The 27,569-nt window shown below is 32.3% G+C and overlaps 1 protein-coding gene across 2 annotated transcripts in view; it reads left to right on the top strand.

The window, feature by feature from the left end:
* LOC143048734 (synaptotagmin-C-like) overlaps nucleotides 1–25,733 on the top strand; it is a 46,747-nt gene extending 21,014 nt beyond the window's left edge. Inside the window, exons 1-6 of one of the 2 annotated variants that reach the window (XM_076222599.1) lie at nucleotides 10,461–10,573; nucleotides 12,043–12,223; nucleotides 12,723–12,860; nucleotides 14,096–14,418; nucleotides 22,323–22,428; nucleotides 23,500–25,733. In XM_076222599.1, coding sequence (XP_076078714.1) covers nucleotides 10,487–10,573; nucleotides 12,043–12,223; nucleotides 12,723–12,860; nucleotides 14,096–14,418; nucleotides 22,323–22,428; nucleotides 23,500–23,792 — 1,128 coding nt within the window. In that variant the 5' untranslated portion in view covers nucleotides 10,461–10,486 and the 3' untranslated portion in view covers nucleotides 23,793–25,733. Of the gene's footprint in view, nucleotides 1–10,460; nucleotides 10,574–12,042; nucleotides 12,224–12,722; nucleotides 12,861–14,095; nucleotides 14,419–22,322; nucleotides 22,429–23,499 lie in introns of those variants that run through there. The other variant, XM_076222598.1, reaches the window with a different exon arrangement.
* Nucleotides 25,734–27,569: the final 1,836 nt, after the last annotated feature.

Raw genomic sequence — 27,569 nt, 5'->3', positions numbered from 1 at the left:
CAGAATATCTAATACTAATTATAACATCGTGGTGTAAATAATAAAACATTTGTTACATGCAAAAATTAACTTATATCATGAAAATTTGAAACTTTTCGTATAAGTAATTTTTTATTTTTAAATCCATCTCTCTCTCTCTCTGTCTCTCTTCTCTGGTTTCCTAATTGACACCAATTGAATGAGTTCTAGTTGTGCTGAAGGCGCTAAACGTTTCACAGAAAATAACAACTTTAACATATATAATTTAGTCAGAAGCTTATGAAATGCGTTAATATGCTACAGGCAACATAACAAATTTTTCTCATGTGCTATGCTCGGATGTTGGAATTGTCTATAATCAGAACTGGAAGGTATTAACGATAATGGTTCAGCATATAACCTCTATTAACTCTTATTACCTTAGGGTTTCTCTTACATCGAGGTTAGTTAAGCTGATTATAAAGACACTTTCCCACGCAAAGATATTCAAACAAAGAACTGTCAGAAAACTTAGGCGTTATGGCTGCTGGCAAATTAGAAGAAACGAAATATTTAAAATGATAATTGATAACAAACAGCGTTACATAATATCGTACATATGTCATTAAGCGTTAAACTTCAATTTTACTAAATGGACACATTTTATCTTATAAAACTCGTTTTCATTATGACAATGTTGATTAAGATTTATACAATTAACCTGAGTACGAACTTTATCAGGCGTAAGTATACCTAAACAAGCGGTGAATGACAACTATGAACTCGGAAGAAGTCAATTATCTAATGCAGAAGTCCATTCTAATTCCTATACTGGTTTTACCATAAAATCCCCCATTTCTACTATTTCGTCGCAGCAGAACAAGCATGCTTAATCAAATAAAACAGTTGGTTTGATTCTACACTGGTTATGTGTGTTGTTTACAAGGAAGATTTTGACACTGGTGCCTTTTTAAAATGACCTTTTGCATCCTCCGTATATCGAATGTTGTTGTTGTTCTGTTGTAACGTTTATGTTTTGTTTTTATTTGGCCTCGTATATTTTTAAATCGCTTTGAACATGCATAAATGTTTTTCAACTGGAAGCCAAGCAATCAATTAATTACCTAACCGATTTCCACTAAATGAGAATCCAGTACAATATGTTCCATGACCTGTTCCAAACAGCTCTCCCACACGAAAGCTGAATGAATCTCGTTTTCGTTTATCCTTAACGACAATTGTCTGACAGATTTCCTGCGAAAGGATTTAAAAACAATAGAAACTATTATTTGCTCCGTGTGTTGTCCTCATAATATGTGCAAAAACATAAATTTGTCAGAAAAAAAAATTTGCGTAATGCCTGCCTGCTTAAGGTAGATGATACAATTGTTTTATTATAAATTATGCCATTAGTTTTTCTCAATTCATATTTTTCATGTCGGATACTTTGAAAGCCGACCATACTGTATTGTTTATGTCTGTTACAATAAGAGAGCGTATCACTTTAATCTACACGTTGTAGGAGGCTCCTGATTTAGGGGCCACATTCCTACCAGAAATAGTTGGGGATTTGTACAAACCGAAATTCCAGTTGGCACCCGTTTGAAATAGTTTTACTGAGTTAAAAAGATAACTATATGCGTATATCAAAGTCAATTCTTGCGATATAGAAAAGTTAAAACATTCATATGTAGTAAAGGACTACCAGCAAAACCAAGCAGTAAAATAATAAGATCGTAAACTAACTTTTATAACGATGATATCGTCCATATAAGAACATATGTTGCTGTATTCACCATAAATTCCATCATTTTAAACCATTTCGCCTAAAATAGAACTTACTTGATAAATTGAATATTTGCATTTCATTTAATTCTGCACGGTGTGGTTTTTCCGAATCATAATGAATGTTATTTTGTTAAAACGCAACATACTGGCACATTTAAAGATTTATCAGACAAGAAGTCGTGTTCTATAAGACTTTTAATTGTAAATAAATTTCATTTTGTCTCATTGGAATTTGCAGTTTAACGTTACTAAGTTGGAAAACCTAACGCCATCATGTTGTGTATGCATGGCAATTATTTTTTCAAGAGCTGCATCGAAATGAATTATTATCGGAATTATTACTTTTAATTTAAATTAGATTAAATGATTAAAATATCATTCCGATTGAAACATGCCTTTCATATTAGTTCCGATATCGCCCTTAAAAAAAGAAAGGACAGTATAGAATAAAATGATTGTTTATCAAGAACAAACTATAATCCGGTTTTATTTATAAAAGTGTCAGTGTGTGCTTTAGATAATGCATCTCTATAACTCCTTTGTAAGCTTATATAAGACTAGTACAATTCCAATTATTCAAAGAAATGTAACAGACAAACAGCTAAGATAGAAATTACGAGACAGATACATTTTAAATTGATTTAATCGATGCAAACATTGATTTTGTTGTCAATAGATTAGACAATAATATAATTTATATGCAGCTATGCATTTTAGAGTACAGCTGAAGCCAAGTTCGGGTGCGGGATTCTCCCGATATGTTGAAGACCCATTGGTGACCTCGGGTTGTTTTCTGGTTTTTTTTTTTGGTCTGATTGTAGTCCTCTTTGACACATTCCCAATTTTTATTCTTTGGTCTGATTATAGTCCTCTTTGACACATTCCAAATTTTCATTCTTTGGTCTGATTATAGTCCTCTTTGACACATTCCCAATTTTCATTCTTTGGTCTGATTATAGTCCTCTTTGACACATTCCCAATTTTTATTCTTTGGTCTGATTATAGTCCTCTTTGACACATTCCCAATTTTCATTCTTTGGTCTGATTATAGTCCTCTTTGACACATTCCCAATTTTTATTCTTTGGTCTGATTATAGTCCTCTTTGACACATTCCCAATTTTTATTCTTTGGTCTGATTATAGTCCTCTTTGACACATTCCCAATTTTTATTCTTTGGTCTGATTATAGTCCTCTTTGACACATTCCCAATTTTTATTCTTTGGTCTGATTATAGTCCTCTTTGACACATTCCAAATTTTCATTCTCAATTTGGCATGTTCAGTTGTTTCTCCTGACGATATATATACTAACATTGCATCACGTCATGTTTTATCTGACTGTGCACGGCGTCTGTTCGCTAAATTTGTTGGATGTGTAATCATTTATAATGGTATGTTACATGATTTATTTCTGTTTTGTTATTGCCTTGATCTAGCTGCTTTCTGTAATTTCGAGTACTCTCAGATTGTTATTTTATGTTTTAAGTGTTTTTGTTTTGTTTTGTGTTCTTTGTTTTGATCTAATGAGGTTTGGCCATTTCTACAGATTTATATAGTTTGTTCGTTAGTTGTGCTGTTACACAACTGTTCTAGATTAAGGGTATGGTTTGGTGCTCAACAGCAAGCATGTTTATTTTTTCTATTCGTATTTAAAAATATAGATAATTAATCACACAGATCATTTGTAAGATTTTAGTTTAAAGCAACTAAACGTACACGACTTGTATGTTTTACAGTTTGATTCAGAAGAAATACAGATATAGCTAGACAATACAATTAATTATCAAAAACATGAAATAAGATAATCTCAAACCTAATCTTGAACTACATTTTGTATACCTGTAACGTCATTTTGTGACGTCAATTCAGTCGTGTGATAGATAATGTGGTTATATTGTGCTGTTTTTATGTGCTGCCCTAGGTTGTTTTGCGTGTTCGGTTTTATTATGTGATTGGTCAGCACTTCGGTGTTGACATGAATATCAATTATATGGTCATTTTTTTATATATAAATTATCTGTTTGCAAAAGTATGAATTATTCTAAATACTGAGGATGTTCTTATCCCAGGCATAGATAGACAACCTCGGCCGTATTTGGAATCTTGAGTCATCAATGCTCTTCAACTTTGTACTTGTTTGGCTTTCTGACTGTTTTTATCTGAGCGTCACTGATGGGTCTTATGTAGATGAAACGTGCGTCTGGTGTATTAAATTATAAGCCTGCTACCTTTGATAACTATTGGATGCACTCACGTGTTTATCCTGTATGTTCATTTATAGGTACACACTATTCTTGTTAATTTTTTTAAACTGATTTTAAGTTATTGATGCTATTAGCATGCCGAAATGAATTATTGTATTTTTTATTTGTATTGTAGTCCTGTCATGTAAAGTTGTCCTTTTAGTGTTATATTTAACATTGCTATAAAAGCGCGAGTTTTGGCTAGCCACAAAACCAGGTTCAACCCAACAAAAAATGTCCTGTACCAAGTCAGTGAAATGGTAGTTGTTATCTTGAAGTTCATTTCTGTGTCTGTTACATTGTCGTTTGGTGTTTTGTTGTACTCAGAGTTTCTGTTGTTTCGTTGTTTTCCTCTTATAGTTGATATGGTTTCCTCGGTTTTAATTTGTAACCCGGATTTGTTTTCTGTCAATCGATTTATGACTTTCGAACAGCGATATACTATTAGTAAAAAGTAAAATCACAAAAATATTGAACTCCAAGGAAAATTCAAAAAGGAAAGTCTCCAAGCAAATGGCAAAATCAAAAGTTCAAACACATCAAACGAATGGATAACAACTGTCATATTCCAACAATGATACCTTTATTTAACCCCGCACCGTTATGTATGTTTTTGTCCCAATTTACCATGTTTTAGACCTTTTACAACTTGCTATGCGGTAGAAGTTTTGCTCAACGTTGAAACCTTTAAGTGGCCTACAGTTGACAACTCTTCCGTCATTTTGTCTCTGATAAAAAGTAATCGCTTTGCAATCCATATTACATTGTCTTATTTATATATAGTACAAGGGAAAACAACACAACGAGTGACATAAGATATACAGTTCAGCACTGTAGACTATATTTGATCTAGCTTTAGAAACAGAATGATAAGCGAAATATGTCGAGTTTTCGTTGCGAGTACAAATTCATTTTTATGCTTCAGTATTTTGTGTTTTATAATCAACATTGTTTGACCGTAGAGCGCGAATGACACGTGACGTTTTCTCATAAAAAAAAGGCAAGATAACAAATGATAATAAAGGAAATTTTCCATTTGTCTTTTTTTACAAAATAGTGCAATAAAATGATGTTTCAATTCAAGCTATGTCATGTCATGTATCTTTTTTTTACAATCATGGGTTTGTTTAGGATATGAAATATTTTTTAGTAACTAGTTGTAGCAATTATTGCTGCAGTATAAAAACAATGAAAAAACGAGCGATTCAACAGTTTCGTGCAGGGTAAAAAAAAATTTAAAAATCAGTATTTGAAAAAATACGGTCCTTATCATCGAAATTGAAAAAAAGCATGGACCTTTGGTTTTTTTTCTTCGGGGACATTTTGATATTAAAATTAAATTGCTGGTAGAAGATAAATATGACAGATACAAACATTATATATAGCAACAGTACAGTAAACAGTAAACTATCAGTAATTGGTGAAACTATTTATCGTTGATGGCAAATCTTTCATAGTCCCTGTTATATTCATCAACTACTTTTTGGGTGGATTATCAGCATGACATATTGCATAGAAATAAAAGAAAACCATGCATATTGTTGGAAGACCGACATGTGTTGACCTATGGATGTTTATTGTTGGAAGACCAACATGTGTTGACCTATGGATGTCTATTGTTGGAAGACCGACATGTGTTGACCTATGGATGTCTATTGTTGGAAGACTGACATGTGTTGACCTATGGATGTCTATTGTTGGAAGACCGACATGTGTTGACCTATGGATGTCTGTTGTTGGAAGACCGACATGTTTTGACTTATGGATGTCTATTGTTGGAAGACCGACATGTGTTGACCTATGGATGTCTGTTGTTGGGAGACCGACATGTGTTGACCTATGGATGTCTATTGTTGGAAGACCAACATGTGTTGACCTATGGATGTCTATTGTTGGAAGACCGACATGTGTTGACCTATGGATGTCTATTGTTGGAAGACCGACATGTGTTGACCTATGGATGTCTATTGTTGGAAGACCGACATGTGTTGACCTATGGATGTCTATTGTTGGAAGACCGACATGTGTTGACTTATGGATGTCTATTGTTGGAAGACCGACATGTGTTGACCTATGGATGTCTGTTGTTGGGAGACTGACATGTGTTGACCTATGGATGTCTATTGTTGGAAGACCAACATGTGTTGACCTATGGATGTCTATTGTTGGAAGACCGACATATGTTGACCTATTGATGTCTATTGTTGGAAGACCGACATGTGTTGACTTGTGGATGTCTATTGTTGGAAGACCGACATGTGTTGACCTATGGATGTCTATTGTTGGAAGACCGACATGTGTTGACCTATGGATGTTTATTGTTTTCGTCGATAGGTTTACACTGCTGGTTCATGGACATATATATCTCATAGTTCTTCTAATTTTGATAGATGATTTTTTTTATGACCAGACACTAAAGGCAGTTTTACTTTTCAATTGTGTTCAGTCTACACAAACTCCTAATCAAAGAGTACATAAGTAGCTTATATTTTGTAAAAATATTGATAAAATTGAGAATGGAAATGGGGAATGTGCCAATTGATATTTATTTTTAACTGACAATGCTTTAATGTTCATGTTCGATAGAATGATATTAACTGCTCATATTTTGTACGGTATAGATAATTCCGCTACATTAAAACACTATCTTCACAAAGATAATGACTTTGCCCACACAAAATTAACCATAAAAGACTGAAACAAATATATAGAACCGTAAAAACCCAACATAACAATTGCATAAAAGGTAAAACCCTGACGTACACACGTGACCTTTATAGAAAAAGTACAGCTACATTTGATAAGTAAGGTAAACAATGCATGATTCCTATCATCAAGGTTAAAATACTCAAGTAACGTGAGTAAATCGATGCTTACATATGTATTGGACATAATATTACTGAACACGTTAGAATTTTCCAAAACAAAGAATAAATGTGTGTAAAGAAAATGCAATTTCTTTCGGTTTCCCTATCATCCAAATTTAAACCGTGCGATTGTACGTTTTTCTTCCGGAAGATTTAGTGATTGATGTGGTCAGTTCTGTAGTGAGTAGTATTGTTTGGCATTTTGGGTGTTAAGCATTAATTGTCGTTAGTACTGGTTTTAACTATTTATTCGATGACTATACTTCTATAGGGTTTAGTTATTGCCAAACTTATTTACCAGCAACAAACAACATTGATTGAGTTTCGATTGTAAATTGGTGTGGTGCTTACTTACCACTAGTGCAATAGCTCCCCGGAGTTTATACTTACATATAGATAACCATACTATTGGTAGGTTATATCATCGGGTTAAGCATTTCATTTTGAAATTGTTTTCGGCACGTGTTGACAATGTATAAAGTTAAAAATATGGACATTGATCATTATATTCAGAACCTTTTTTTTTTAAGAATGAAAAACAAAAGTAAAACAGGTCATTATTTTTTTTTTTTTAATTTTAACCGAATTTCCAATTTTATCTCTTGCTTTAATGTGACGAACCCTCTAATATAGTTTCATATTACCCACCGTCTAATATAGATGTATTTGAAGCTGACTATGATTACTACAAATTATCTCCCTTCAGTAGTTTGATCTTGACATCAGTAATTACCCGGAAGTCCATATCCAATTGATCAATTGTCATCTCCTGATAAAAGATCATTGGAATCTTTGTTGTATTACTAAACCATTAAAGTCGGTTCTAAAATAACTTAAGAAATCAAACATTCTTCATTTCACGTTTTAAATCTGGAGGAGGAAACGCTAGTTTATAACAGTAAAAACACATTATTATAGTCAAATATAAAGTCCTTTTTATGATAATGTTATATGCCTAGTTAAATTGGATGGAAGTGCAGTTGAGGCAGCCACTTCATTTACACTGTAAGGCGTCAGTTGGGTTAGTTTGTCAACAAGGCCATGCACTTTCGTTCTTTTCATTATGTATAAAAAATAATATGAAATACGAAATCCATTTCCTTATTCAGTAGCGACTTATCATATATGTTGTTTGAAACCTATTATTCTGAGGAATAATCTTAAAAAAGAACATTGCAAAAATAGCAAACTCCAAGGTAAATTAAAAAGGAGGGAGTCATAACAACACAATCAACAAAGTGTGAGACCTAATCATATTTAAACGACAAATGATAGGTTAAACCTGGTTGTATAACGAATTTAACCTCCACTAGACTTGTATGAGAGTTGTTCAATTATATTTACAAAATTGGTTTTACAACCGACATAAAAGGTTGATAAGACAATAACTGTGTTCCAACAGCTCGAACTGTGTGAACATGCATAACGTTGTCTTAAAAAGCGAACAAGGGAATATATTGATTATTTACTGATAATAAAAAAATTATCGTTATAAATTCGCCGCTGTAAATGAAAGCAGTTACAACATTGACGAGAAAGGACGCATGACATACCGTTATATGTCTTTTTCAGATATGTAATATCAGGCAATCATGAGGAATAAGCGTCATACATAATATACACGTAACACGTTAGACGCGTGATTAGCTACCATACAATCATATTGGCCTCGTCGAACACAGGACAAACTTGATACCAGATGGGGATTGGAGTGATAATCAGAGTTTTCATTTGAGCAGCGGTATACCACTCTTGTCTTTATTTGATACCAAGTGGTCATTGAATAACATATAACAAACTTGATACCATATGATTATTGCAGTACAAGTGACAAACTTGATACCGGATGATGATTGGCGTACACGTGACAAACTTGATACCGGATGATGATTGCAGTACACGTGAAACACTTGATACCAGATGATTATTAGCGTACACCTGACAAACTTGAATTTTTACCGTGTAGATGATCATCGGAGTTTACATTGGAACAGCTGTATACTACTCTTGCCTTTATTTGATACCAGTTTATCATTGGAGTACACGTGACAATCTTGATAACAGTCTATCATTGGAGCACACTTGACAAACTTTATAGCAGACGATCATTGACGTTCACGTGACAAATATTATTTCCGATTAGATGTCATATGAATGACAAGATATCAGGCATGAAAAAAATGACATTAGATGATATGTGACTACGTTTGATTTATACCTTATATCAAATAATCACTGTTGGTAATATAAACACAATATAAAGGAGTCGTCGAATATTGTAATACACGAAGTACTTGATACTCGAAGAATGACTGTAGTATTTTCCCTTTCTATGAAGAAATAACATGAAACATTTGCACATTGACGAACTGCGAATGAAATATTACAGTTGTTCCTTTGATATATAATTCTAAATTCCATTTTGTAATGAGTAAATCATAAAAGAAGTGGATGAAGTAACAGTCACGTTACAAAATCATGTATATGAGCTGATAAACAAAACAGATTTCAGCAGACAAACAGACGACCTTTAACATCCATCCAAACTTCAATCACCATTAAGAAAATTACTGGCAAAAGACATATGTGAGAACATACATAGAGGGCGTAAAATAAATATACAAATTGAAAAATAACATTGGCAATTATTTTTTGTGTGAATTTCATCATAATATGAGACCATTCTTTAAAGCACGATGGAATATATTCAACAGTTTACCATCAAACAGTTAACGTAATATATAATATCAGTAGACTAGTCATAGGAAGACGTACATCATATATTCTTCAAATTCATTTTATATAACGAATAGTTTTAATTGGCTCGCCTAGTTATAAGAGAACCCACATCATACATTGTAACAGTCAGTAATGAGTTATACGTATATAAGCTCTATATTACATAAAATACAAACAAGATATCTGACCACAATGCAATAACACATTGGTCCATACATAACAATACATTGTCAAATGAGGATTATAACGTGTTATTAATTCAGACACACTTTATTTTCCAGTGTCAGCCCATTTTCTTCGTCCTTTAATCTGGTTTACCCATGAAGCATAAACAACCTTTTCTATGGTATTTTATTTTATCTCGTCCTGAAATTATACGTCATAAAGTATTTTTCGAATAGGGACCAGCTACTGTCTTAATATGTCAAGCGTTCTCGTTGCTATATTGATAACACGTTCATTTTAATTATATTTACCGGACTTGCTTAATGATATGTTGTCTATTGAAGCTGGAATAATATATTTGTTTTCTTATTTTAATTACATGTGTATCTACACGTACTGCTGTATCTTTTAATAGGTTTTTTTTAAATTTTTTATTTAAAACGTTGTATGATTTCCTTTTTGTTTTGTTTTCGTTTTATTAATTACATTGTGTTTATTTGTTTGATTCGTTGTTTTTCTTTTTGAAGATCAGTCCTTCTTTAATCAAACAAAACTGATATAGTATCCAGCATTAGTTATATGTATATACTTTCTTAACAGAAAGGTTTTAGCCTTCATAAATTGATTTGTTAACGATTAAACCCAGATGTGACATTGTTACAAGTTTTACATTAAAGTAAATCTTTTATTGTAAGTCATGGTTTATAGTAAAAATGACAGGACAACATGGGTATATGTTTAAATCGACTGACTTACAAATCTTTAGATGACGACACCATATTGTCTGCTAGAATTCCAGTCATCAAACTTATGGTAAAGTAACTTTTCTGTAATCCAATGTAGTATTTGGTTATTATATTGATATATGTTGACGTTATTGTGTCAATATTATTAGTTTTCTACTGTTATAAAATTTGCAAGTTTGTATTTATAGAAAATATGTCGTCGATATGTGTAAAATCTCAATGCTACTTTATTGAGAGGTTTAGCTAAATTTAAAACCAGCTTGATTAATCTACCATTTTTCATACTAGGAATGCCTACACTAAGTTAGGAATCGCCAGTTTTTTTCCAACTGTTCGACGGGAGCGTTTGATTTTGCCATTTCATAAAGCACTTTCCGTGTAAATTTCCCTTGGAGTTCGGTGTACTAGGATTTTTTATACCACATTTCATAGTCTTTATTTAGGAAAATATTAAAAATAAAACATCAATTATAAATAACCTAAATAGATTCTTATCAAGTTTTAAAATTCACAAGCGAATTTTAGCCATCACTCGTTAGCAATGTTTTGGATGCACACCCGTGTTTATCCCCTATCCTCATTTATATGTACAAACACTTCTTGCTAATTTTTTTAAACTGGTTTTAAGTTGTTAATGTTATTATTCTACACTTTTTTACGTTAGATTTTTATGTTATGGTTGGTTTAGTAACTAACAACGAGCCCTGGTTTTTGGTGGGGTACGTTTTGCTCAACCTTTGGTGTTCTATGTTTTGTAAACTTGTTTTTCTTTGTGTCATTTTCGTTTTTTCCATGTATTATCCGCCTTACTGTTAAATAAAGGCAACAGCAGTACCGCTGTTCAAAAGTAATAAATCGATTAGGAGAAAACAAATGTGGGTAACAAATTCAAACCAAGGGAACCACGGCCATTATAGGAGAAAAACAAAGATATCATCAGAAACATTGAAGTATAACAAAACATAAACGAAACTGCAACATAAATAGAAACGAACTATTAGAAAACAACTGCAGTATTCCTGACTTGATGCAGGACATTTTAAGAAAAAACGGTGGGTTAGATTTGGCACGTTAATACACCAACACGTTCCATCTGAATGTACTCCATCACGTGAGGAATACATCAGGCTTAACGTAAATATGTTGAATGCTAATCGTATTTCATGTGTTTTCAAGTAGTTTTTGAGTAGCAATGAAAGTCCTATTTAAATCGGATAGCTAATTCTATCTGTAGTAAATTGTTTGATTTTAAAGTTTAATGAGAACTATATGATTTTTTTAAAAGACATATTTAAATCATGCTTATATTGAAAGGTTTCTTACACGGTTGATAGTAATCTTCATGAATAAAACTCATACAACCACCACATCGAACATAAGTTGTTTTTTGTACATGAATAATCAAGATTGCTAACACGTTAATTTCCAGGAAATTTCTCATTTGAGAAGAAATGGTGGTCGATTAATCCCAGATATCTTATATTAGTATCTGTTTTATCATATAGCTAATCACTACAATTCAATTGACTCTTCCAGGATGTTCATCTGTCAAAGGAGTCAAGGACAGTTCAGCCAAGGTCGTCTACAACATCTCGTGGCAGCATTTCTACAATGTCACGTGGTAGTGTTAGAAGCGATCCCTTTACAGAAGACACAAGTAGTATTAGTGCTCGTAGTGATACCAGTGTTGATAGTTTTGTTTTTGATCCGTCTGTTGGTAAATTATATTTCAAATTTTAAAGAATTGTTTTAATCAATAATAAGTTGGTAAACTTAATACTTGCATAAACCTCACGCTTTATGACAATGTTAAAAATATTGCTAAAATGAGAACACTATGTGACAGAAATACAACACAAACACGCACAAGAACATTCATAACAGAGAAACACACAAACAAATAATATATTCGACACAAAATGCAAACCACAGAACAATAACGAGCATTTCCATCAACGACAAACACCTCAGGATATCAAAAAAAAAAAGTGACGCGCTTACGTAACTTACGTGAAATCTCGAATTTTATACAATTATTTTTACAATGTTCGTCCAAAAAAATTTCATTACAATGATGGTAGGGAAAGGCAAAAGCAGTAATTCAAAATAATTTTTGGCAAAGTTTTTATTCATTGTTGCTGTTCTGAACGTTTTGTTCAGTGTTATTTTTTTAATGTGTTAAATTTAATCTGTAAACGTATCTATTTATTCTTTAGGTGTAATTCGACCTGATTTATATCCGAGAAAAGATGCAGTTTTACAGCAGTCTTCACTAGATCAATGCCAAGGTCGACTACACATCAGACTTAAATATGACTTTAGAACGTCAGACGTCGTTATACACTTAATTGAAGGTAGTTGTTATTTTCGATTATTTGAAAGAAACAAAATAGAGATAACTTAGTGGTTTTATAAGAGAAACAGTTGCCTTAAACATCTTCATCTTAAATTTACACAATTACATAATTATTGTGTTGTTTGTTGAATCCGTCACCATATTTGGTGTTGGACCCGATTGATCTCCATACATACTTTTATTTATTCCATATTTGTCAGAAAAATGTAAACACATGAACATCACCCTTTAACTGGAAGTTTCTTTGTACAGATGTCAATTTCGATGTTAGCGGCGAGGTTCGTCGCGTTTACCTATATTTCAAAATAGAAAATAGAAAAACAGTTAGCTGTTGTAGTTGGATATGTTTCATACTTTGACTGAAACATCAACAGTAAAGATGACTGACACCTTACAATGTACATTATTTATATAAAAAAAATGAAAACTTATTTTTTAAGTACATGCGAAACAGCATGTAAGAAGCAGGTGTTTTCGAAGATATTATTAACTTCCCTTTGGTTGATACAATTTTTTCAAGTTCCCTGTAAAATGTTTTATATCAAATACCCTTTAATTGATACACTAAGTGAGTACATGTATGTTCTACAATGTGTTCTTGAGAGAGAGAGAGTTGCTGCTTTCAAGATAAACAAAATACAGCATTCGGCGTTTTTATTGTAAAGTAAATGTACTATTTGCGGTAGTCTCACAAATCCACAAGTTAGACCCAGTTAAAAACCGATTTCATCTGCTGCTGTAGTTTTTGGATACCATCATAATTAATTGTTGTGCATCTCTTAAGACTAAAAACAGCGTGCCCATACGAATATTTAGTTAAGGAAAGCGAGGATGCTGTACAGGTGAAATGTGCATGAGTAGTGGTTTCATGATATTTAGAATTTCTTTAGGCCAAGGTTTTATTTCCTTTCGTCATTTATGTCTTGCAACTAATATACAATTATGCATGTAGTGCTCAATTGAAGATTGTTGTAGTGTTTTGTGTAGATCTATGTGTACTGGTATTTTTGTCAGTTTTATTTTTTGGAGTGTGTTTATTTTCTGTCTGTCTTTTAGTAATTATTGCATCCTTTGTTTGTTCTTCGTAAAACGGTTTTATCAGCAGAAAATTATCAATTTTTTTAACATTCTTTTGAAATTTATTTTCTTATAAGTTTTGACCATATAATTCATTTGAAATAAATTAACACATAAATATACTATAATAGTCACGGATGCCTAATTATTTTTCAGCTCAGGAACTATGTTTGCCAGAATCACGTGAAGCGGAAGTAAGTTTCGGAGATCCTTACGTAAGAATCTGCATGTCACCGGAAGTTGATGAACGAATCCGTCAATCATCTGTCAAGAGAAAGACTTGTAATCCGTTCTTTAATGAATATTTCAAATTCCCTGTGACATTTGATGATGTTCGGGATAAACAAATTGTTTTTCTTATCTACGATTACGACAAATTTTCAAGACATAAATGTATAGGAGAGGTACAAGTTGATCTAGGGAAAATAGATGTCAGTAACAGTGTTGAAATGTGGTGCGACATCCAAAAATATCAAAAGGTAATTCTATTACTTAAGCATTCGTCCTGTTAAATATAGCTTTTCGCCCACAAATCAAACGGCAATTGACAATACCTCATACCATCAAATATTGACTTAGTCTATGTTGAGAAAATCATTCTGCTTTATTCATGGCTTACGTTAGGATTTGTTTTTTATAATAAAAATGTCGGGGGAATAATAACAAAAGTTATAAATTTTCCTATGAGGAAAACATCTACATGTTTCAGAAATAGATTAAATCAGGAATTAAAGAACAAAGCTAACAACTGTTTACACATACAAATTAGAAAAAAATGCGTCTCAACAGAAACGACAAAACTGTCCGAGGTCGTGTTTACCGATAGCATTCGTAACGTTATGATAGTCTGTCACGTAAACCAATTATGATTCTTTGAGTTTTTGTTTTTGTAAAGGAACAATAAAGAAATTTCATACACATGCGAAATTGAGCTAGTTAAACATGATTAACGTTACCTTTGGTAACTATTGACTCACCCCTTTTTCTTCAGGAATGCATGTATACTAAGGATTCATTTATTTTCGTGGGGATCAATTGTCGTGGATTTAGTAAACATGGATATTAAAAATCGTTGTTTTACCAAAGTCTACACACCTATAGAATATTTGTTTTTCGTTGAACAATTGAATTTGTGATTCACCTTTACCGACGATATCAACGAAAATTGATATCCCATGAATAAAAATAAATCCATAGTTTATGAAGCCGTGAATATTACAGTTGTTTCCATTCGCTCCGTTGATTTCTATAGTGGAAGATTTGGTGAGTTTGAATGTCCCTTGGTATCTTTCTTCCTCATTTAGATGACTTTCCCCGTTTTGAATTTGCATACAACTTGGGTAGTTTTGATGTTTCAAAATGTACATTTCCCAAACGTTTCTCAAAACTATGTGTTAATTTAAGATACATTTCAGTGTGCATGATATATTTATTATCTGAGATCACTGGCTGTGAATGTCTACAGTGTACTGCTGACGCTGTTGTCACTATAAATATTAATACTCATTGATTTCTACTGAAAGAAAATAGAAATTGATTACATGGATGTTATTCAACTAAAACAAAAGAAAAAATGTTGAAAGCAATAAACAGCACTTTTAACAATCATGCATCATAAACATCTATAAAAGATTTTGTTTTTTAAGGATATTTCACAATAGCTTGTGTTAAATTATGTATAAAAGAATAAATGCGATATGTTCAATATTATACATTTAAGAAATGTCCAGAAGTTGTAAATAAATATTGTAAATGAATCAAAACATTGTATTACATTAATATCATAGATAAATATATCTTAAAATTTACGAGACCAACAATGTATACTCACAGTACCATAATAATTCGAATTTGAATTAAAGGTCTTTCTACCCTATTTAAATAGACATTTCTAGATAAAAAAAAAATCTAGAATGTAGGTTTAAAATGTCTATAATGGTATAAGCTTAATGTATGCTTATTCCAAAAATGCATGTTTTATTAAAGTTTTAAGAAAAATAAGGGAAATAAGATGGTACTTCCAGTGTACAAATTACTACTTTCAGCACGATTCGAACCTTCTTATAAAGTTCTAGTAAATTGTACACGAGGTAAGGCGACCACTTCCGGTTAACAAAAGGTCCCGACGGTTAACCTATATTTAACGTCATATATATATGTAACCCAATGTAAGACTCGATTGCTCTACTTTGAACCAATTAAAAGTTAGAGTTAAGGTCAAAATCTAAAATGCCAAATCAAACTTTGGCCTTGAACCTAATTTAAAGACATTAAACAAGAGCCTCTAAACAAAAGATTCTAGGTCTCTGCTAATGAATTTTTAATGAATTATATTACCATACAGCTAATTTTAGATATAAGGGGGCGAAAACTGCAATTACGTACCTTTTCAACTTAAATTTATGTGTTACGACATGTTGCAACTAACAATTCTGTTAATATTTTTGAAATAGGTGACCTTGACCTCATTTTCATATTCATTGACCAAGGATCTAAAATCAAAAGATCCTAGGTATCTATCAATTAGGGTTTCATAAGCGTATACACGGTACGATACAATATTCCAAATATCTATGCGCCATCTTTTAAAACAACAAAACAGCGAAGTAAAAAAATTAAGCGGGAAAAAATAATAGTAATCAGAACAATAGCAATAGATCATTCCCCGAAAAGTGGAAAGACATAATAACACAACAATCCCTTGCATAAAATAAATATCCCCAACGATACAAAGCTGGTAAGTTTGTACAACAGACGCAAGGTACGTCTACAACTGACAGTGACGCTTCAAACAAATCCCTTAAAAGGCAAAATCATTACGTGAATATATGCTTTTTCGTGCAATTTCTTTTGCAAAAATAAAGTTTAAATGGTTGCATGTTAATTTTGATACATACATGTACAAAATAGTGCCCAACCCTGATGTTTGCAAGAAAAAAAAAAGAAGACAAAATATGGAACTGTAATGTAAAGTATGCATCTAAAATGATCTAACCATCTTTTTATATTATTGTTATACAATACCAAAAGATTCGATTATAATTATGTTTGTCACTGTCAAATTATAGGTCTATGAATAGGGTAAAGAAGAAAACATAACACATTCGCTAGTTTAACATATCGTTTGTATTTAAACCAAATGTCTCTATCGAATTGTTGTTTAAGGAAATCAATTTGTGTTATAATTGCTTTCTAGCGATATCCGGTCATTCGGCATCATGTAAACGCTCTAATCCACGAAAGGTCGATAAAAGATAATCTAAAACTAACAGTACTTTGGTAAACAACTCTATTACTGCAATCTCTTTTGACATTTACAAACATCGTTCTATTAATAGGTTTTCGCCATAACTTCCGGACACGTCAGAAACAGGACGTCGGACTACTTCCGGCGATAAATCTTGCAATTTACATTGTGTGTATAATCACTTGATAACGAAGTATTGTTTTCAGTATTCAGAGGTTAATGTGGTAGTAATTTCTTAGAAATTTGTATAGCTTGTAATATCTCATCGGTTATGTTTTTTATCTACGTTGTGAGGTATGAGTGAAAATACACGTTACATGTGTTAATAGCCAAATACAACTACAGATAGCCATACGGCCTTCCACAATAAACAAAAGCTTGTAAATTATAACCTGATTGATTGATCGATTATCATTTCTTTTCAATATATGAGTATTCGAAATGTAAATATGAGAACAAATATATAATATTTGAGGCCCCTTTATATCTTAGCTTGCTGTTCGGTGTGAGCGAAGACTCCTTGTTGAAGACCGTACTTTTACCTATATTGATTTACTTTCATAAATTGTAACCTGGATGGAGACTTGTCTCATTGGCACTCAAAACACATCTGTTTATATCTACTTCCATGATATGTTGTTTATTCAATATAATGCATGCATATACGTTTAAGGAATATCGATAACGCAAAAAAGGGAGTTCACGTGTTATGTTAACAATAGATTACCAAACTTTGTTATATATAAGATTAAAAATGCGACTCAAGATAAGAGACGTGTACCATGCTGTTGCAAATAATATATGATATACACAAGCCAGGTATGTCTTGACTATTATATTTCTTTTTCAAATATAACAGCAAATTAAACTTCAGAATATACTGCAAAGACAGATGGCATCCTTAATGGAAATCAGTTTAAATCTCCTGATAAAAAGAAAAACTGAAACCTTGGAAAACATCGTTAGTTTTAACAATTCCTATCAGACAAGTTAATAATTATAAAATGTAGCCATTGGAGGATTCCATCGCTAAAAACAGCTGCACAACAAAGCATTTTCAGATATTTAATTAAGTTCGCTTGATTAAACGAGCAATGTAATAAACAATTTCATTAGACAATTCCCTACTTTATTGGTAACTTTGTCAGATTCTCTATACACAGTATTATCAGACACAAACTTACCATAAAATTGTCAAAGTTGCAGTAATTAAATTATAAGAAAGCTATAATACTTAAAATGGTCTTCACAATTTGTATGTACTGGACGTCTTTTAAGTAAAGGCAACAGTAGTAAAACGTAGTTTAATTACAGACAGATTACAAATATTACTTCGTTTTGCCGTGTGAACATGAATCGAACGTACTTGTCAGGTAGATATTTTGTCATAATTGAAATGATACATTTTGTAAATTTCAATTTCAAATTAATATGTTACTGTGCTAAATCAAAGTTAAAACCCACACACTTGCAAAAGTTTTATATTTGTGGATTGACAAGCATTTATTGTGGCTTCTGAAGTTTTTTCTTGAGATAGCTTATCATGCCTAGAGAATTACACTTTTGTTCGGTCGATAGTACACCTGTTCTATATGATACTTTAAACACCTAATTTTAATGCTTTCTAATTTAGTAAAACTTATATTAAGAATAGAGGGATCGACATCTCTCATCATTCATTGTAGTACATGTAAATCTGAACCAGTACTATCCTGTAATTCTAGAACAATGGTTTACCTTCAAAATTTCTGATAGGGCACCTGACTCAATAAAACATATTATAAAAAAGAAACCATAATATTAACACTAAAAGTAAATATGTTCGTACAACACCGACTTTAGGAATGGAATATATTTTCGGTAAGCCATTTTCACGCTGATCAAATGTACACTTTTTATACCGCATATTTTCAAATATATGTTGTATCCACGTATAGATCGAGCAGTGCGGCTCAACCACAAAATATAGTCTCAATTATCTTCTTTGAATGTTCAAAATATAAAAACAAAAAATGGGCGTTACAATTATTACACAGTTCCATGAAACACAACAGAAAACAAATTTAGAAGTGATCATAATTATTAATGTAAAATGTAAAATATGGTACAAATCTAGATTATAAATTTGAGTTTGCCTTAACATTTGGTTTATTGTTATACTATTTGGGATTATAATAAGCTAAACTATCAAAGATTACCAACCGATATCAAACGCACTAAATCCATTAGTATAAGAAATAATTACTTTCCCCAATTGTCACATAGAAAACAAGGGTCATCAGGACAAGTACAGCTTACACATTAAGGATTAAGGAACAGTGACCACTACAAAATGATAACACAAGACTACGAACACCACAGTAGATGTGAAGTTTAAAAACAGTGAGAGCCCAACCATAAGTGACAATTTTGTGGCTATCATAATAATTAAACATGTGATGACAAGTCGCAGCCGGTGATATGACAAACTTGGAAGAGACAGCTGACTTTTGACAACGACAAGTGTAAAGTATTGTTGGTATATCTGACACAAATAGTAAAGTACATTCCTCAGTTTCAAAGATAAGTAAATGGCAGATGTAATTGTCTCTCGAGAAACACTTCAACAGAGTTGGAACGATGTCAAGAAATTCTAAACTATCTTCAAAATTCGATACTATCTTCCTGTTTTAAGGCATAATTTTAATTACATCATTATTTTTTTCCTCCTACACACATCAGTGGTAATCTAACATTGTTTTTGTGTTATATATAAGTGACAAAACTAGACAATGCTTTCAGCCTTATTATTCACGGTATTTTTTGGGATGTTTTTGAAATCTTATGCACTATTTTCCTGAAAGCAGCATTAATATGATATTTGGTACAAAATAAACTTCGTTTTATTTCAATTAAGTTCTTGCACAAACTAAAATTTGAAATCAAATTTTTTTTCTTAATCCTAAGCATTCTTTTTGGTCTGATAGTCTGACCATATCTTTGGGTTAATATGAAATATACCTCTGGGCGAATCTGAACTTACACAATTATGTGCACTAAGATATCGGATATTAGCTGTCACCTATTAACTAAAGATGGGTTTTTGTGAATTTTTGCTAAAATCAATCATTATTTCAGTAAAAACCTCAGATTTTTTAATTGAAATTTTGTATGGCAATGTTAAGCAAACAACACTACAACTTTCGGAATGAAAGTTATATTTGTTGTTAGTGCACTATAACCAACCCCTGATGTAAAAACAAAGGAAATCCTGGAGAATAAATTGTTCATTTCCTTTGTAATTCTTTGATGCTTACAGAGAATGACTCTTAACCTGTTGTATTTTTTTTAGTTTATAGGTGAAAGTAGAAAGCCACTGTTGTCACCAGGATATTTAGTAGTTGTTTATTTATTGTTTACAGGTGAAATCATCTTCGATAGCAAAGTGTTATCAAAGCCAGTCATCTCCTCTTCACCTTTGGGGGAATAATATAGTATTTCGGATCTACAATGTAATGATGTTCTACTCGTTGCAGTCCAATCAAAAGCCTCAATAGTTTGTTGACCGTTATGGATTATCCGTTTCAAACATTATAATTAAAATATTCCTATTGTTGAAACTACAATCCCGTCCCCTTTTCCCGAATGTGACCTTCCGATTTAGATCTTATACCGGGATTGTACTGACATGAGCAACACCTCAGGTTACAAATGTGGAGCAGGATCTCCTTACCATTCAAGGTCACCTAAGATCACTCCCGGTTTTGATGGGGTTTGTGTTGCTTAGTCTTTAGTTTTGTATGTTGTGTTTTTTTTATTATTGATTGTCTGTTGGTGCTATTGGAGTTTGAATGTCCCTATAATATGAATCGCCTCTCTTGAGATGATCACGTGAAAATGTAGAAACTTCCACGTGCCTATTGTGCAACAAGCCCCTTAACATATGTGTCGATATTTAGTGAAATTTTTAAGTTAACTAATTATAGCACCTGGGTGTGTTTCTCACGCAAAAAATATAAGCTGCAGTCAAATATGATGAATGGGCGTGACTCTTATCTATCGGTAGATGGCAAAGCATTGTGATAACAAATATTGGCGTATTATGCCAAGGGTGGCGAGGAGGTGACTGGAAGATGTGGTGAAAGTGGGGATTTACTGTTTTCGTTGGGTATTAACCTCATGTATATCTATAATTTACAGATGAGAGTTGAGATTTACTGTTGTCACTTGGATATTTACCTTTTATATATGTATAGTTTATTGGCGAGAGTGAATACTTACTGTTGTCACTAGGATAATTACCTGTTATATATTTATAGTTTACAGGTAAGAGTGGAGACTTACCGTTGTCACTAGGATATTTACCTGTTATATATTTATAGTTTACAGGAGAGAGTGGGGATTTACTGTTGTCACTTGGATATTTACCTGTTATATATTTATAGTTTACAGGTGAAAGTGGGGATTTACTGTTGTCACTAGGATAATTATCTGTTATATATTTATAGTTTACAGGTGAGAGTGGGGATTTACTATTGTCACTTGAATATTTACCTGTTATATATTTATAGTTTACAGGAGAGAGTGGGGATTAACTGTTGTCACTTGGATATTTACCTGTTATATATTTATAGTTTACAGGTGAAAGTTGGGATTTACTGTTGTCACTAGGATAAACTGTTGTCACTAGGATAATTATCTGTTATATATTTATAGTTTACAGGTGAGAGTGGGGATTTACTATTGTCACTTGAATATTTACCTGTTGTATATTTATAGTTTACAGGTGAGAGTGGGAATTTACCGTTGTCACTCGGATATTTACCTGTTGTATATTTATAGTTCACAGGTGAAAGTGGGGATTTACTATTGTCACTAGAATATTTACCTGTTATATATTTATAGTTTACAGGTGAGAGTGGGAATTTACTGTTGTCACTTGGATATTTACCTGTTATATATTTATAGTTTACAGGTGAGAGTGGGGATTTACTATTGTCACTAGAATATTTACCTGTTATATATTTATAGTTTACAGGTGAGAGTGCAGATTTACTGTTGTCACTTGGATATTTACCTGTTATATATTTATAGTTTACAGGTGAGAGTGCAGATTTACTGTTGTCACTTGGATATTTACCTGTTATATATTTATAGTTTACAGGTGAGAGTGGGGATTTACTGTTGTCACTCGGATATTTACCTGCTGCAGAAAGGCTTACTATTGTATTGATGAAAGCTAAAGATTTGAAACTAACGGGAGGTAATAAAGACTTCATTAACAATTCTACCAAATAAGGGGCAACAGCAGTTTATCAATGTTTGAAAATCGCAAATGTAATCAGAATACGTAAAATCATGTTTCAATCGTTATTTTTATAAACTGTAAACGCCTTGTCTAAAAACGAAAAACTATGGAAGACAACAACAGAATACCAAAAAAAAAAAAAGAAATACAACAATATAAAAAACTAATGTAAGAGCAAAACGAACCTCAACAAAATCCTACTCTGGATTGGTAAGAAAATTCTGCTCCACATGTAACGCCTGTCGTATTGCTTGTGTTAACTTGTAGGAATATTTGTTTTCATCATTTTTTTCAGCATACACTGAAGTCGTCTTGTTCTTAATTCATAAGTCTATAAATTGAGCAGATTGAAGTCTTGTATTTATGTATTTATTGGTATATGGTTGCGTTACATTAGGTGCAATGACGATTGTTATACATATTGATTGGTCTATATTAAAAGGGATAAGGTTGTGTTAGTGTTATTATGATAGTGTGTGCCATTCGACGACTAATGTTTCTGTAGTGATTAGATAATATTAATCTGATATGAACACGATTTAGACTTTGTCTTGATTTTTGAGCTACGTAGACTTTTATATGATGTGTAAATACTGGTCAGTTGTTGAAGACCACCTATTGCTGACTTTAAAAAGAGGGACGAATGATACTAAAGGGACAGTCAAACTCATAAATCGAAAATATCTGACAACGCCATGGATAAAAAAGAAAACAAGAAACAGACAAATAACAGCACATAAGGCACAACATAGAAAACTAACACGAAACCCACCAAAAACTAGGGGTGATCTCAGGTGCTCCGGGAGGGTAAGCAGATGCTGGTCCACAAGTGGCACCCGTCGTATTGCTCAAATTATTACAAATCCGGTAAAAAGTCTTATACTATAGGTCACATTCGTGAAAAGGGAAGGGGGTTGTAGTAACGTCTCTTTTTTGTTTTGTATTCTGCTTGATGTCTTTTTATGTATATTCGTCATCTCTTTTAATTTATATTGTTAATATAGCACTTTTATGTTATTCTAACAGACCCATATATTCGAGTAGCTCTCATTGTGGATGGAAAGAAAATAAAAAGGAAGAAGACTTCAGTAAAGAAAGGAACAACTGCTCCAGTATGGAACGAAGCCCTTTCATTTAATGTGCCTGCTGAAGTTTTACCTAAAGTTAACCTTGAAATAACTGTTATAGATCATGACCTTATAGTTGGAAAATGCGTACTTGGGTCATCACGTGAGGGACATGAGGGGAAACATTGGAACGAAATGTTAACGAATCCTCATAAATCAATGGCCATGTGGCAAGCTTTACATAGACAATAGCCATTTCAAATAAGGTGAAATTTCAAAAAACTATATCTACATTGTAAGATTATATATCTATCGAACGTTTTCGTTCGATCGAAAACAATGGATTTGTATATATCTATGTATGGATAATTTGTCAGAGGATTATGGTTTGATAAAAAAAAGGAGATGTAGTTTGTCACCTATTAATAAACCAAATGATCAATATGTGAACAATACAGATCATTGTACGACCTTAACAATGCACAAAACCTGTTAAGTTCGTGGGTAAGGTCTTCTACGGTTCTCATTTAATAGATGAGTGTTAAACTAGAAACGTTAAAAGAGGAATTATTTATTTTGAAATGTCAATTTACTGCTGTATAATAGACCAACATCGATACATGAATGTTTATGCCTTGTAGTCTAACTAGAGAACTTCGAGTTTTTTTAAAACAATCGCCGACTAAAAGCCCAACTAATTTATTAAGTTGAACACACGAAAGCATTGAAGTGAAGGCTAGTAAAGAAACATGCATCGTAGTATTGTTTTGTATAGTGCCAAACAAACATACAAGTCTTGTTTCTACCTTCAATATTTGCATTTTAACACATTTCTAACCATAATCATTTAACAAGTTTGGTAGTAATATTTGAAGTTTCCTGCCCATCATCTATGTGTGAAAAAGAGCCCTTAACACAATCATGTTTTGTTAGATCACATGCTACCATTGCTTTATTTGTTTAAGAGAGAAACCGCTATTAAGTGTATGAACGTCATTCACCAAGTTCAGTGTTTGTTCATTATCATATCTACAAAATACGAAGTCAAGAATAACTATAAAATACGAATGTCAGAAATTCGTGATAACATTCGATTATTCATCATTGACCATTTGTTTTACTTATAACTAATTTGTTAATTGATAATCAAGTGTCGTACTAAGTTAACACACTGCTCAGTAATCTCTATATGCTCTGTAATCCCTACATGCTCTGAAAGCTATAAATATTTTAAACGCATCAGATTCGCTTCTTAAATTTACCGTCTTGATGTCAACAGTTTAACCGATAAATATAATATGTATGTAAATATAAATTTATCTTGTTTAAACTGTTATATATCTATCTATTTGTATATAAATATGTACCATTTCCCAAAAGTTTGAAGAAATATTACTATTTGTTCATGTGCCTTCATATTTCAAAGACACAAGATAGTATTATGACAAAGGGGATATAACTCGAAAACAATTTTTATCATCTGTATCTGTTATTTATGGTATTTGAATTTAGTTTTAACTAGTGACCTTTCACAAGTTTAGTAAAACGTTTCCGGTGTATATCCGCACGTTGAATATTCATGATATTTTTGTTGATTCATTCCATTACCATTTGAATCTTCTAACAGGATTGCACATTTTATCAACAGTTGCAGTTCCACAATTTTGCGTTCATTGAAGCTAGAAATAGGCAAAAGGAAATCTGAGCAGGTTCAAGGAAAAATACTTTGAGGGTGTAACTAAAGGCAAAGATTCCCGGGGCATCTTACATTTAATTATTTGTTTTATATCTCACACTTTATATTTTTATTTGAATCCCAGGCTTTACTTTAGTTTACGGAGTTAAGTGTTTGACGATACTCTCCCGCCCCAATTTTTCACAACATCTCATCATATTACGATGTTTTTCCTTGCCATTATATCTTAGTTTTGAAGTCGTTAAATACAGACTTGAACAAAATTTTCATGATATGATTAAAAAAACTTTAAACTGAGAGTTTCCTTATTGTTTTTATTTAAGAATGACTGCTTGATTCTCAAAAGCATTTTCCCAAAGCATTTTGTTGTTATTATACATCCTTATTCTCTGTGTTTAATCAAATGTGCATTGTGTAATGTGAAAAGTTATATTTTAAAATGAATAATTGATATGTATATAATAAAGAAAGATGAGTAATTAAAGCTATAATTGTGATGGCATATTTTGTACTTGTCCTAAAAATGATACACAATGGAGACATGAAGAATATGAGTTAAAGGGTCAATGTCAGCAAAGCAGCAACCTGATATGAGTACTTTAGCAATAGGCGTATGCAAATGCAGCCCACTCGGCAAGCCAAAAACTGTCCAATATTCATACAAACGAGATAATGAAGTATTTTAATTTAAAATAACCAAATCAACTCAGAAATCTCACATAAAAAAAAATCAAAAGTACAGTTTTCAAACGGCCTGATAGTTAAATATTTTTTTATGCGAGCTCGCGCCTTCAGAAAAGTATACCACAGAACTAACCATCTTCATCTTACAGCAACTGTATGTAGAAATACAGTAGACTACAGGATTCGACAATTGGGAACTGCGACACCATGTGGTTGCAATGACAAAATTGTTGGTAAAGTTTATCCTTCTTGTCCTTTCTTGTAGCTCGATGAATGGGATGAATATTGTTAGCTTTGCTGTACGACGTGCACACAGTCTGCCGATTATTCCGATTCCTTTAAATATTCATAATATTCGAAAAACCTTTATTCAACGACTCTTTCAGAACTCCATTCTCTAAACAACTTGTTTTTGGAAACCACTGTAACAAATTAACAACGGTCATTTCGGCTATTATCAGTAACACACTTTTTAGACCAGCCACTTAATAAAATATGTCATGGAGAGAAAATCAATTATTATGCTTTCCGATGCCATCAACAAAGGCAATATCTTTGATTTAAATTGGCCAAATTGAAAATACCACCAAGTGAGAGGCGAATTGAACATTCAAACGTATTAGTCAAAATCAAAAAGGTAAAATAAAAATACTTAACTACAATGTATATTAAAAATGGGGAAATCTATAAACACTAACAAAACCCATCGCTAAGCTTTATCAACCAAGGGCGAATGGAAATAACTGTCCTAGTCCTGATGTGGTAAAGTCATTTTCAGAACATTGTGGGTTAAACCTCGTTTAAAAGCTAGCTTTACCTTGAAATTGTACGACAGTTGTTTGTGGTTCTGTCATATTGACCAAACTAGATAAGCAATGCAAACAAACATAATAGGTTAATATGAAACACATCACAGACATACAAAACAACTGATTAGCACAAATATTCAATTTAATCTATCAAAGACGCCAACAAAAACGTGTTCGTAGTCATCAAAAAAAAGAGGAAGGTTTTGGAGAGTATAAAGTAAACCTTGTCGATCGAAATACAAATTAAGTAAAATAAAATGACAAGGGTAAACTAAATGAAAACAACACAATACTCCAAAAAAGAATTGCGTCCGAATTGCAAATCTAGATCTACCTGTAGTAGGTTCTACAAAAGTAAAACAAGACCTGATAGCTACATGAATAAATACCGAGCAGGACACGTCAAGAATCATACAACCAAGTTTTGGAATATCATATGCGATCAGAAATGAATAACCTACACTATGGAGAAGTAGTTATGTTGCTGCTAAGGTGAGGAGAATTCATAATTTCAAAATTGAAATCGTCTTGTCTGGCATATACAAGTATGCTGGTACTGAGAAAACCAGTTTATTCAAATTCGAAGTATATGTATAGAAATGAGACGAATGAGACTGTATCTGTAGTGCCTTTTATCTATTGTTGAAGAAGATATATCAACAAGAACCAATCCGAAAAGTAGAATTGTTAATTGATCATCTAACTTTTTGAATCTTGTTTGTGAAGAAATGTCTGAAGGGACTCCGACTCATATGAATATAACAAAACGTCGGCAAGAAGAGTTGCAAAGCTGCACAAACTAGCATTACCATGGAAAAAATACTGACAACGATCATACGG

This window comes from Mytilus galloprovincialis, chromosome 10, assembly GCF_965363235.1.
Source record: "Mytilus galloprovincialis chromosome 10, xbMytGall1.hap1.1, whole genome shotgun sequence".
NCBI classification, from domain to species: Eukaryota; Metazoa; Mollusca; class Bivalvia; order Mytilida; family Mytilidae; genus Mytilus; species Mytilus galloprovincialis.
Note: the sequence above shows the minus strand (reverse complement) of the source record. Positions and strands in the feature narration are given on the sequence as shown.